Source organism: Anabrus simplex, chromosome 8, assembly GCF_040414725.1.
Source record: "Anabrus simplex isolate iqAnaSimp1 chromosome 8, ASM4041472v1, whole genome shotgun sequence".
In the NCBI taxonomy this organism is placed as follows: domain Eukaryota; kingdom Metazoa; phylum Arthropoda; class Insecta; order Orthoptera; family Tettigoniidae; genus Anabrus; species Anabrus simplex.
Genome location: NC_090272.1, coordinates 12,034,065 through 12,047,063, shown reverse-complemented (window position 1 = coordinate 12,047,063; position 12,999 = coordinate 12,034,065). Strand labels below are relative to the sequence as shown.

Sequence of the window (12,999 nt, the reverse complement as noted above, 5' to 3'; positions counted from 1 at the left end):
TTAACTGGAAATAAGTGGATGAAGGAAGTCAGAGAAGATTGGGAGACTATTGGCATAAAGGAAAAATATCCACTGATGACAGTACAGGATAGGTCCAAATACAAAAAGCTTGTGGAAGGTCACGGATGGACAGACACCAGGATCCAGATTCAGATCACGGAAGCCGAGAGAAAGAGGAGGAGTGAGAGAATGAAGAGGTATTGGGAAGAAAGAAGACTTACCAAACAAGTCATTCGTGATCCTCAGGGGTCGTAACGAACCTAATAATAATAATAGTAGTAGTAATAATAATGCATGGCATCTATATAGGCTTGGTGGTGACATTGAGGATAAAATGAATGCCGAAGATGTCATAAGCAGGAATTAGAGTATGAGAGGGTTGAATATGAGAATTGAACCGGGCCCATCAGTCCAAAGACAAGCATTCCATTCATTTTGCCGCAAAGCCGCTTTGGTGTTGAGTATTGACAGTAGCAGAGGCCAGGGCAGTAGCTAGTGAAACAGCCTTCACAACACAGCAGGCTATTGGGTGCAGTTCAAAATACTTAGGGCTTGACATTCACTAAATCAACTATGGAAATGGGTCACATCTGAATCCCAGCTAATATCATCTGTTGAGACCAGCCTACCGAACATTACGATCATTCACAGAAGTTTTACAAAATCAATAACAAGGTTACATTTCATTAACTATAGTTTAGCTTCAGTTCTCACTTTGAGTATAACCATGTTTTGCAACACAATGTCTTCAAAACAAGTGAACTCGTGACTGGATACAGACTTGGTCTGATTTATGGAAGTGGCATGAATATGAAATTGGAACAGGTGGATCATATCAAGTATTTAGGATATGTAGGCTGTACTAACAAGATACAGTGAGCTCGTAGTTGGGACGACGATCTTTATGTTGGTCTGTTACTTTATGGGAGTGAAAGCTCGGTGGACACAGGATATCTTATTCACAACTTGGAAGCAACGGGCATGAAGGTAATGAGAATAATACAGGTGAAGGCACTCGGAAAGACCAAGTTAGAAATTCACTCAATCGATGAAGCTGTACAAATACTCCAGCTTTGGTGGTGGGGTCAACGGGAAGTGCAATGGGCTCAACCATAGAGGGTAAGAAAAGTAGAGGGAGACCAAGGCAATAATGGTTAGACTCGTAAGGAACTCTCAATGAGCTTATAAAGAAGTCTACGTTCATTTTGCTAAAATCATCTGCTTTCTATTGGAAGCTCACATACCACAAACAGCTGAAAGTTGTAACTGGAAGGTTCCAAAGAGAACCTTGAGTATCGGACGAAAGCAGTGAACAAGCAAGTGGTGGGCCGCAGCAGTTGTTCATCTACCACTATTGTTCGTCAATAGTGACTTGTATTGATAAAGTGGTTGAAACAAACAAAACGCTGGCACCATGCACAACAAATCTAACTGGAAGTTTTAATGTCATATAAATATATTTTGGGCCATAATAATTTTTTTGTTTAATTATACTTGACAACTAACTTATACACAGAATAAGTGACTGCCACAGGATACTTAATTTTTTCATCACTGAATGAGTGACACAACATTCCACACATATAAGATCTACTAGAGATCATCCTTAACGTAGGATGAAAATTTGTAGATTTTTTTGTGTAGTTTCTTTCAGAAGTTATAAAAAACTGGACATGAATGTAACAATTGGAAGCCTCTAAAATGCCTCGCCTGGGGTTCTCTGAAAGGCTAACAGGTAGCAGAAAGTGAATGTGTTAACACTTTCTGATTTGTGTATGTAGCGAAGCATAAGGGTACCACAAGTGGATAATAAATTATAATCCAAGAATTAAGGATTACATATATTTTTATAAAACTTCAATAATTTTCCCGCATTCCAATGGGCCCAGCAATTGAAAATTGGACACTTTCCCATTGAGAAGATGCAATGGAAACTCTATATTACATGTGCTTTATTTGGGCAAGAGAATGAGCAGATTACGCTGCTGATTTCAAAATCATATACTACATTCCAAGAATAAAACTCTCAAAAGGAGTGTTTTCTGCCATTTCATAAGCAAATATAATTCTCATAGACAGCTTTTATGTACAAGCTGCAAAAGAATAGAACACTCTTAGCTCCTAGTTTTACTTGTACATCTATATATGTAAAATTCAAATACCCTCACTGATCATGAAATCTACAGATCCAGAAATTAGAAATATGGCTTCACCCTTTTCCCTAGATTTGCACTAAGAAAGGATTGTTCAAAATTCAGCTTCTGCCCAAGATTTAGGCCCTTTGCCACAATAGCATCGACTAATATAGGCAAAAATAAAATCTGTTGTATAAGGATGAAACAAAAGTTATTTTAAGTCTAAGGATGAAAGGAACAAACCTCTGCAAGTCCCTTTATGCCAAAAACCATATTTTAAGACCCTAAAACCAACTGCCACCGCTCTAGGTCCAAGTGCTTGAAAGCAGATGTGGGCACTCACAAATTACATGATCAGAAGCATTACAGCTTCTGCTTGGACAGATTGCATAAGATGTGCAGAAATATTGCTCACTACAGTTATCAGGCGAGGATCTGCACACTGCTGTCTCATTTACAGCTGTATGATCCGACTTTTGTTAGCATACACATCTTTTCAGAATCATTTTGCTCATAACACTATTATTATTCTTTTACAATTTACTGCAAGTTGCACCAACACATGGCGACGATGGGGTACGAAAGGACTAAGAGGGGGAAAGAAGCGATCATGGCCTTAATTAAGCATATGCCAGGTGTGAAAACGGGAAGTCATAGAAAACCATCTTCAGGGCTGCCGAATGCAAGCTGATACCTACGTCGCCCAAACCGTGCAAGCACTATAGTTGTTCCACCAGGCTTTTCTGTTACTCATAGCTGACACTACTTTTCTTTCCCATACCTACCTTCTGTACCTGATGAGCTTCTACGTGCAGCACCTCATTTACAGCAGTATGATCAGACGTCAGCTCACTGAAGTAACTTTTGTTTGGCATACATATCTTCATATATTTTCTTCTTTTCTTTTATTCTTAATATATTCGACATTTTCAGTCTGGCTCCATGGCTAAATGGTTAACGTGCTGGCCTTTGGTTACAGGGGTCCCGGGTTCGATTCCCGGCGGGGTCGGGAATTTTAACCATCATTGGTTAATTTCGCTGACACGGGGGCTGGGTGTGCGTTGTCTTCATCATCATTTCATCCTCATCATGATGCGCAGGTCGCCTACAGGAGTCAAATCAAAAGACCTGCACCTGGCGAGCCGAACGTGTCCTTGGACACTCCCGGCACTAAAAGCCATACGACATCTCATTTCAATTTTTTCCACATTTTCACATTTAATTTTGGTCACAATACTGTAGTTGTTCTACCAGGGTTCCCTTTCTGTTTACCTACAGGTCCTGTATACTGCAGTCCAGTTTCTCATAGATCTATTTTTCTTTTCCTATCCATAACAGAATATCTGTAACAGCACATTGCTATTCACAGCATAATGGTTCCTCACCATGTTGTACCCACGAAGGGAGATGGGTAAGGCCTTTACTATTCTCTATCTTACTTAGTGTACAGCAGTGACTCACTGGCTGAATTGGCTTACGGAACAAGCTATTCTCATGCCTAAGAATAAAATTGGTGCAAGCATCAATGATTCCTCACTGGACAAATTTCTACTAAAATGCTGAGATATTAGTTTGTGGACTCCATGATGGAGACAGAGGATATAGTCTTTTACCCTGTGGTGTTTCCCTACACTTTAAATCCATCAGGGTTCCATCTCACAATCTCAATCTGAAAGTTGGAGCACCTATAATGCTGCTACGGAATCTGATATCTCCTAAGCTTTTTAATGACACCAAGCTGCAAGTGAAGTCATTGAAGCAACCATTCACTGGATGTAGTGCAGGATTCCCTCCAATTACCACTGTCTATTCAAATGAGAGGAATTTCCCATTAAAGTATCCTTCACAATGACAATAAACTAAGCTCGAGAGCAGTCATTAAAAGCTACTGGTGTGGATTTAAGGAATTATTGTTTTTCCCATGGTCAGTTATACGTAGACTGCTCACATGTAAGCTCTCATGACAGCCTTGTCATTCTGCAGCCAAGGAGCGGGGGCGGGGGAACGAAAAATGTACTTAACAAGGAAATGTTTTTTTGAACGGCAGTAGAATTCAACTGTGACTGGCTGTACGCAAGGAAAACTGCCATTATAATGAGAACTGCCCAAGTTGAGTGTGACCGGCACTAGGCAAGGGGATCTGCCATTATAATGAAAACACCCCAACTCAACTGTGACTGGCAGAAGGCAAGGTGGCTGGACATTATAAACTACACTGCCAAACTCAACTGTGACTGGCAGAAGGCAAGGTGGCTGGACATTATAAACTACCTGTGACTAGCAGAAGACAAGGTGGCCGGCCATTATAAACTACACTGCCAAACTCAACTGTGACTGACAGAAGGCAAGGTGGCTGGACATTATAAACTACACTGCCAAACTCAACTGTGACTAGCAGAAGACAAGGTGGCCGGCCATTATAAACTACACTGCCAAACTCAACTGTGACTAGCAGAAGGCAAGGTGGCTGGACATTATAAACTACACTGCCAAACTCAACTGTGACTAGCAGAAGGCAAGGTGGCCAGCCATTATAAACTACACTGCCAAACTCAACTGTGACTGGCAGAAGGCAAGGTGACCGGCCATTATAAACTACACTGCCAAACTCAACTGTGACTGACAGAAGGCAAGGTGGCTGGACATTATAAACTACACTGCCAAACTCAACTGTGACTAGCAGAAGGCAAGGTGGCCAGCCATTATAAACTACACTGCCAAACTCAACTGTGACTGGCAGAAGGCAAGGTGGCTGGACATTATAAACTACACTGCCAAACTCAACTGTGACTGGCAGAAGGCAAGGTGGCCAGCCATTATAAACTACACTGCCAAACTCAACTGTAACTGGCAGAAGGCAAGGTGGCCGGCCATTATAAACTACACTGCCAAACTCAACTGTAACTGGCAGTAGGCAAGGTGGCTGGACATTATAAACTAAACTGGCAAACACAACTGAGACTGGCAGTAGGAAATGGGGCAGTCATTATAATGAAAACTCCACAACCCAGACTTTGCATGAGAAACAACGTGTGGCGACCTCCCCAGGGTGTTTCTCGGGTAATGCTAAGAGCAACGCAATGGGAACAGCATTTTACCTAGAAGCACGGGTACACGAGCTAGTCAGTATATAATACTATGATACTGTTGAGATGGATGGATACTAATCAGCAAGCTGAACAAGAAGGTTTTTTATATGGATTTTCTACAATTGACTAGGCCACTAAGAAATATAAGGATTAATACAAGAAACTGTATGTATCCTTTGCTGAACTTTAGAAAAATGGCACATTTATGTCTTTTGAATGCTTTAATGAAGCAAGGAGTGCTAAAGCCCTACATAAAAATCTTCATCATATCTACCATCAAAGTAATGCAAAAGTCTACCCGGAGTCAGCTGAAAAGACCTACAGTATGTCAAGTTATTAATCAAGATGAAAAGACCTACTGCCAAAGAGATACTATATCATCTACTGGAGGATGTGTTTTGAGATATGAATTGGAATTAAAACAGAAAACTTTCCAACTTTAATTTGCAGGCGATGTCCTATTTTCAGAGAATAACTCCGAGTTTCCATTTATGTTGAATGACCCCTGTACGAGCACAGTACATGAAGACCACGTTAATCATGAACAGCCTTGAAGAACCAATAAGAAGAGACATTAGAATACACTCAAGAATTCATTTAGGTATTCTGCCTTTTGGAGCACGCAATTTATAGACACTTGCATTCTCACATACTTATAAACAGGTCAAACAACTTTTAGCATGTTAGCAAAGGATGGAAAAAAGATTTCTGGGTGTTTTTCTGAGGAAATGTTTTCATATTGTAAGTCTTAAAACTGGACTAACAGATGTACAAACAGAGGTATGGTTCAAGAAGTGGAACTGAGTTGCGCATGTAGTAGGATGTGATCTCCAGAAATGGAGAAAGGCAGCATCTGAGAAACGGAGGAGGTTCATTGTCTAGGTAGTCAGGAACAGTGTGGAACACGATGACGACTATCACTACAACACAAGAGCATTTATAGTCATTTAAATTCCGTGAAGCAAATGATTGCCTTCTAATGTAAAGATAACAAATCAGGAACTTGCTTTAGAAAACACATGAAGGAATTTTGTCTCAGAACAAGATTAAATACTGGATTGAAATACTGTACATTGAAATTTGAGCCTTTGTCATAGTATCTACAGAAACTTAATGTGTTTTTTTAACTGCATAATAGGACATTATCATCTCCAGATCATTTTATGAGATGTGGTTCAAGGGACTTTTTTTTATGAGTTTATTGCCATTTTTGTTTATAATGATAATGGTTGAAACTGTGAAGAAACATATGGAGATACGGAACTGTTTGTGGTATGGGTAGCAAATGGAGATGACATGCTGAGTGGCTATATGAAATGCATGGAGGAAAGCTAAAAACAGTGGTGACTGGAGGAGAACAAGAAGGGAAACAAACTGTAAAAATTAGCTGACAAGATCTTGAAATTGTAGAAAACTTTGAGTACTTGGGAAGTGAACAGATGCAGGATCTAGGGCTGAACATGAAAATCAGTAAAAGGATAGAACATTTTACCAGAATGTGACAAACTTGATCTGGGAGGAGGAAGTACCAAGGAAATATAAAGAGACGATATATAAGATTTATTATTGCCCCATACTGACATATGTGGCAGAGACCTGGACACTAACAAAAATACCCAAGAGTAAAATTCAGATCAAAGAGATGAATTTTTAAGAAATATGACACGAAAGACAAAGACAGGGTAATAAATGAGGATGTTAGGAAGGAAAATGGATTGGAAATGTCAGATAGAACGGAAACAGATAGACAAGACGCACGTTATGATATCGAAGTGGATAATGGAGAACGGGAGGTAGACCCAGATTAAGACAGCTGGGCTTCATCAACATAAGAAGGAACCTGGATTGAAACACAGTTGTTGAGGAGCATCTACAGTGGTTGGATAAAGGAAGACGAAAAGGTGTAACTGAGATCTCAAATCAGCTGGAGCTGGAAAAGGGAAACTGATGATGAGTTTGTAAATACCATGCTTTTCCCCTTAACTCCACACATAATGAACAACCAAGAAAGTAGAATGAATCCATAAAGGGAGAGACATTAAACACTTCACAAAGCAAGGCTAGGCAAGGCCAGATTTTACATACAATGCATACTTTTTTAGACATAACACTGTAACGAAAGCCATGCCACTTGATTCTTGAAACTGTTTACGGACCCATGCACTCACACTGAAAGGAATATGGTTGGCACTCACTATCTCTACTGTCTGGCTTGAAGGAGGAGTAGGGTCATCTGCTTCCTCTTGGCAATCTCCTGCTTAGCTCGGATCTTGTCAAACACCTTATCGTGGTTGTGCAGTCTAGTTAGATGAGCAGTCTTATTGTCTAGAGTCTTACAAAACCCCCGACATCCCTGCTTTATGTATTCCGTACATCTCCAGTATTTTTTGGCTCCAAAGTCTTCACTCAAACTGTATATGTATCCATCGTGTACCAGCTGCAAAGTTCCACGGATACTGGACACGTACGTCAGCGCACCTAGAAAGAGCGCAGCTCATTAGGCACAGCCCGATATCATTATTCGCTTAAAGTATTCAGCACTAGGCCATGAGGCTTCTTTATTTTACAATATAAAATTTTAAGTTCTATAATTATTTGGTCTGTAGCCCACTTTATTCTATGACAGACAGAAAAATATATGAGGAATTGTCATGTAACAAACATACAAAGGCCTGGGGGGAAAATCTTGATAAGACCACAATCGCAATTTTGTGGTTTCAATGCCAGCAGGTGGCTCATTGGGAACCTGTTAAGTAAAATTACCTGATAAGTAAAACCTGTCGTAGGTACGACATCGTAACAGGTGTAAAACCTTCAATTATTGTGGTTGGTCATATTTTATTAAGTGCTAAATTATCTTTTATTAAATGTTAAATATAACTAATACATGGTTTCCCTGTAAATAAGTATTATAAATTTGTATAACCTCAAATACATATTGTGTACAGGTTTAAACTCAAAATCTATATAGACGAAAGCGGTAGAAAACTCTAATGTTCGTATATTAGATTTATTCTACTATAATTTGGTATATATGAAGGGTTCTGAAAACGTACTGTAAGGTTTATTATCCAGATACATGTAGAGAGACATTAGGAATATTGGAGAAATTTCCATGTGTATTGGTAAACAGTAAGGAAAGTTCTAGCTGGATCCATTACTGGAGTACTCCATTCGACTAGCTGGTTGATCGATGTTTCGAGTGTGTTCCATTAGAGTGTTGTAAGGACCCTTCCAGAAATCTATAATTCTAGACGGTTGATCGAACAGTATATATATCGAGCCGTCAGTCAGTGAGGCGGTGAGTTCAAGAAAGCGTATGTTATAGTGCGCGAGTCAGTGTTGTTGGTATCTGTATTTGTCAGAATCAACTTCAGGGTACTCCGCTATTAAGTGTTGCAGTGTCGCTTGCTACTGTCTGCCGAATGTAAGCTTGCAGCTGGTTTCTACAAAATAAGGAGTAGTGCTTAACGAAAAGCATGGAAAATTTGACAAGTCCAGGGGCTGACATCTTCTCCCTGAGTATATTACATGTTTACTTGAATAACTCCTTAATAATAACAAGCATACCATTTGCTAATAAGGTAATGTGTGAGAGACATTAACTTATTTACAACTTGAAAACAATGTTATGAAATATCTGACAAGTTTGTTTTTGCTCTCTTGAAAAAAATGGAAAATGTGGCTTATCTGGTATTTTCCACCAGGTCTTCATGTGGAAAATGGTTCTTTCTTTCCGTACTTCTTGACACTAAGCAGAATATCATATGGTAGGAAAATTCAGTAATAATAATAATAATAATAATAATAATAATAATAATAATAATAATAATAATAATAATAATAATAATAATACCACACGAGTTGGCCGTGCGGTTAGAGTTGCGCAGCTGTAAAACTTGCATCTGGGAGATAGTGGGTTCAAATCCCACTGTCAGAAGCCCTGAAGATGGTTTTCCGTGGTTTCCCCATTTTCACACCAGGCAAATGCTGGGGCTGTACCTTAATTAAGGCCACGGCCGCTTCCTTCCCACTCCTAGGCCTTCCCTATACCATCGTGGCCATAAGACCTATCTGTGTCGGTGTGACACCAAGCAAATAAATGATGATGATGATGATGATAATGATAAAGCTAATGTAGCCATAAATACTACTGCAAATTAAGATATGGTTTGAGACTTTATATTTTTCTTCTAATAAGATACACACAGTACTCACAATTTCCACCAATCATGTGTTGAGAATGTCCACTGTTACCACATGCACAGGCTTGAAGTTTCTTTGGCCAGTCATCTCTTACAGGATGGCTGGTATCAAGCAAGGGGCATCCTATTTTGCAGACCATTCCCACTAGCAAATCCAGAGGATTAAGACTGACTACTCAGCATGGGAGATGGCCTGCAACCATAGTAGAGTCAGCCTTGCCTTATGTGCTGGCACAGAATCTTGCTCAAGTCCTTCACAAGAGGTCTGCAACAGTTTCAACGTACCCTCAGGCACTTGTTTATACACCTTTTTCACAAAAATGAAACCTGGTAAGGCCCACATAGCTCACCTCCAACGAAACCACGACTGAGGTGGGGAGGTGACTTCTCTGAACCTTAAAAAAAATTATCTCACGACTTTCCCAAGCACTTGGTCTCTTCGATGACGAAGACTTTCTTGTCGGTAACAAGAATTCTCTGACTTCCACTGTTGGTGTACCGCTTGATTTTAGTTTTCTCTGCTGCTTCAGATCCGGTGTCAGGAAATCTTTGTTGCTCCGCCAATAAGCTTCTTCAGAAAGTACCCTAGCTCCCATGCCATTATATATTTTGCTTCCAGATGAGATTTCGCCCACTGTTCTCACATTGCGAGGACAACCAGGCTACACTGCCCATCTCAGTAACTTGTCTGATGTATGAATCTCTTGTGATTTACAGCTGTTTCAGGGTTTGGAAAATCTCAACCGGTGAATTTCCAATCTTGTGCAAGGCAATTACAGCTATCCTGTTGTCACATTCACTCTACTCCATGCTTAACTGTTGAACACCCATTTTGTTGCTACCTGGAAAACTGGTTCTACAATCTCGAAGCCAGAAGTTTGTGACAGTATTTATAGCTAGGAAAATAACTCATTGACAGACATATAAGGTCTATAACTGTGAAATTTTTCAGACTGTCAAAACGAATACAGCATTAATAAAATTATAAATTAATTAAAGACTCTATTTGTAAAAGATATAGTTGAATCAATTAAATTACATCTTTTTCAGGTATTTTATTTACACTCTATTGGTTGAAACTAAAAATAAATGGCTTCCATACATACATACATACATACATACATACATACATACATACATACATACATACATACATACATTATCATTATAGACTGTTATGCCTTTCAGCGTTCAGTCTGCAAGCCTCTGAGAATTTACTAAACGTCGCCACAATCCTCGATTTGCAACTAGTGTTGTGGCCTCATTTAGTTCTATACCTCTTATCTTTAAATCGTTAGAAACCGAGTCTGACCATCGTCGTCTTGGTCTCCCTCTACTTCTCTTACCCTCCATAGCAGAGTCCATTATTCTCCTAGGTAACCTATCCTCCTCCTTTCGCCTCACATGACCCCACCACCGAAGCCGGTTTATGCGTACAGCTTCATTCATCGAGTTCATTCCTAAATTAGCCCTTATCTCCTCATTCTGAGTACCCTCCTGTCATTGTTCCCACCTGTTTGTACCAGCAATCATTCTTGCTACTTTCATGTCTGTTACTTCTAACTTATGAATAAGATATCCTGAGTCCACCCAGCTTTCACTCCCGTAAAGCAAAGTTGGTCTGAAAACAGACCGATGTAAAAATAGTTTAGTCTGGGAGCTGACTTCCTTCTTACAGAATACTGCTGATCGCAACTGCGAGCTCACTGCATTAGGTTTACTACACCTTGATTCAATCTCACTTACTATATTACCATCCTGGGAGAACACACAACCTAAATACTTGAAATTATCGACCTGTTCTAGCTTTGTATTACCAATCCGACATTCAATTCTGTTGAATTTCTTACCTACTAACATCAATTTAGTCTTCGAGAGGCTAATTTTAATACCATACTCATTGCACCTATTTTCAAGATGCAAGATATTAGACTGCAGGCATTCGGCACAGTCTACCATTAAGACTAAGTCGTCACATAGGCCAAACAGCTTACTACATTTCCACCTAACTGAATCCCTCCCTGCCATCCACTTATTAAAAAATGTAAGGAATGTAATATGAGCCGAAACAAAACTCATTACCTTGCAGTTCAGATGTCTATATGTATGTGTGTAAATGCCATCGGAACTAGGACAGTGGGAATTACATAGCCTTTTATGATGTTTCCATAGGGATTGTTTGTTGAGAAATTGGTATCTCTTTTTGTTTTCATTGTAATTTACTATGCTAGCACTAATGTCTTAGTAGAGAAAGGAACTTGCTGCAATCTCATGTCAGTGTGCATCACTTTACATTCTCTGGAATATGTTAGTATTATCATCAGTGCGAAGAAAAATTTAGTGAGGCAGCTTTTAAAGGCATATGACAATGGAGAGTAAACAAACTCCTGGAGAGTCTAATCTTGTCTGTGTTATCAGCAAGAAAATATTTAGTAGAGAATAACAGTGTGATCAGTATAGAGCATGGTTCATAATAATCTATTTAGTCAAAATGTCACAAGCGAAAGGAATCCTGTTTCTGTAAAATACAGTATGACAAAGCTAGAACTCTGTGATTGTATATGAAGACACCATTAAAAGATAAATGTAGTACTTTATTACCTGTCCTCTAGTGAACGCCTTCTCTTCAATTTGAAAGAATACGTTTTTTGACAGAAAACCCACCTTGTCATCCACCACCAGACAATATGTCTCAACCTCTTAAAGACCATGTACTTCAAATGTGGCCTTCAAACCAACAACATCACCGCCGATAATAACGATTTGTGGCAAACTACGCACTTTAAATACCTGAGACAATGGTCACCTCAGATAATGTCAAAACTTCTGATAACCGGATAAAAATCACTGCAGTAGAGCTCAAGTGCAGACAAGTACCGGTAAAGGATGTTTTTACGGGGCAGAATGTTTACGAGACACAAGCAGGCTCTCCATACCATTCAGATAAAAAAAATGCTCAGATGAACACCCAGACTGACTTGACTAAGTTAGATGGGAACTTGCTATACCCCTACTGTTAAGAAAGAAGGGTTGTATGGCCATGTTGTCATAAGCAACAACAACTCCATTGTAAAACCGACCCTCCTTTTCAACCCAGGAAGACATCAATCACCTGAAAGGCCTGCAAAGTGCTGGACAGACAACAACAAGAAGGATATTAAGCTGTCTGTCTGAATCCTCAAGCTGTAGGGAGTCTTGGGTTCTTCTTCTTCTTCTTTTATGACCACATAGGATCACTTTAGTCAGTCCGTCGTTCAGGTCTCTTTGAAGGGATTGTTCGGGCTTTGCGGTCCTCCCAGTACTTCTTCAGACGCTCCGATCTTCGTGCCCTTTCCTCAGTTGAAAATGTGCGTGTTGTTGGTTTGTTTTGTGTAAGGGTAAAGCGGAGGTTTGTATTCTTGAGTTTTGTATTCAATTTTATCTTATTTTTGGTGTCTTCTGTTGTAAGGCCTATTTCCTTCAGATCCTCTCTTACTTCTCTGATCCATTTACATCCTGTTGTGGTATTTTTTGAGACGAGATTGTGTTGTACTAGTTGTTTCAGAAGTCTCGAGTCCTGCATCCTCATGA

The 12,999-nt window shown here is 39.6% G+C and overlaps 1 protein-coding gene across 13 annotated transcripts in view; it reads right to left on the bottom strand.

The window, feature by feature from the left end:
• Window positions 1-12,999, bottom strand: part of LOC136879195 (modifier of mdg4) — a 617,535-nt gene that overhangs the window by 247,636 nt on the left and 356,900 nt on the right. For 5 of the 13 annotated variants that reach the window (XM_067152979.2, XM_067152980.2, XM_067152981.2 and 2 more), the window contains exon 7: window positions 7,420-7,702. The exons of 7 other annotated variants lie outside the window; for them this stretch is intronic. In XM_067152979.2, coding sequence (XP_067009080.2) covers window positions 7,425-7,702 — 278 coding nt within the window. In that variant the 3' untranslated portion in view covers window positions 7,420-7,424. Of the gene's footprint in view, window positions 1-7,419; window positions 7,703-12,999 lie in introns of those variants that run through there. One more of the 13 variants, XM_067152974.2, reaches the window with a different exon arrangement.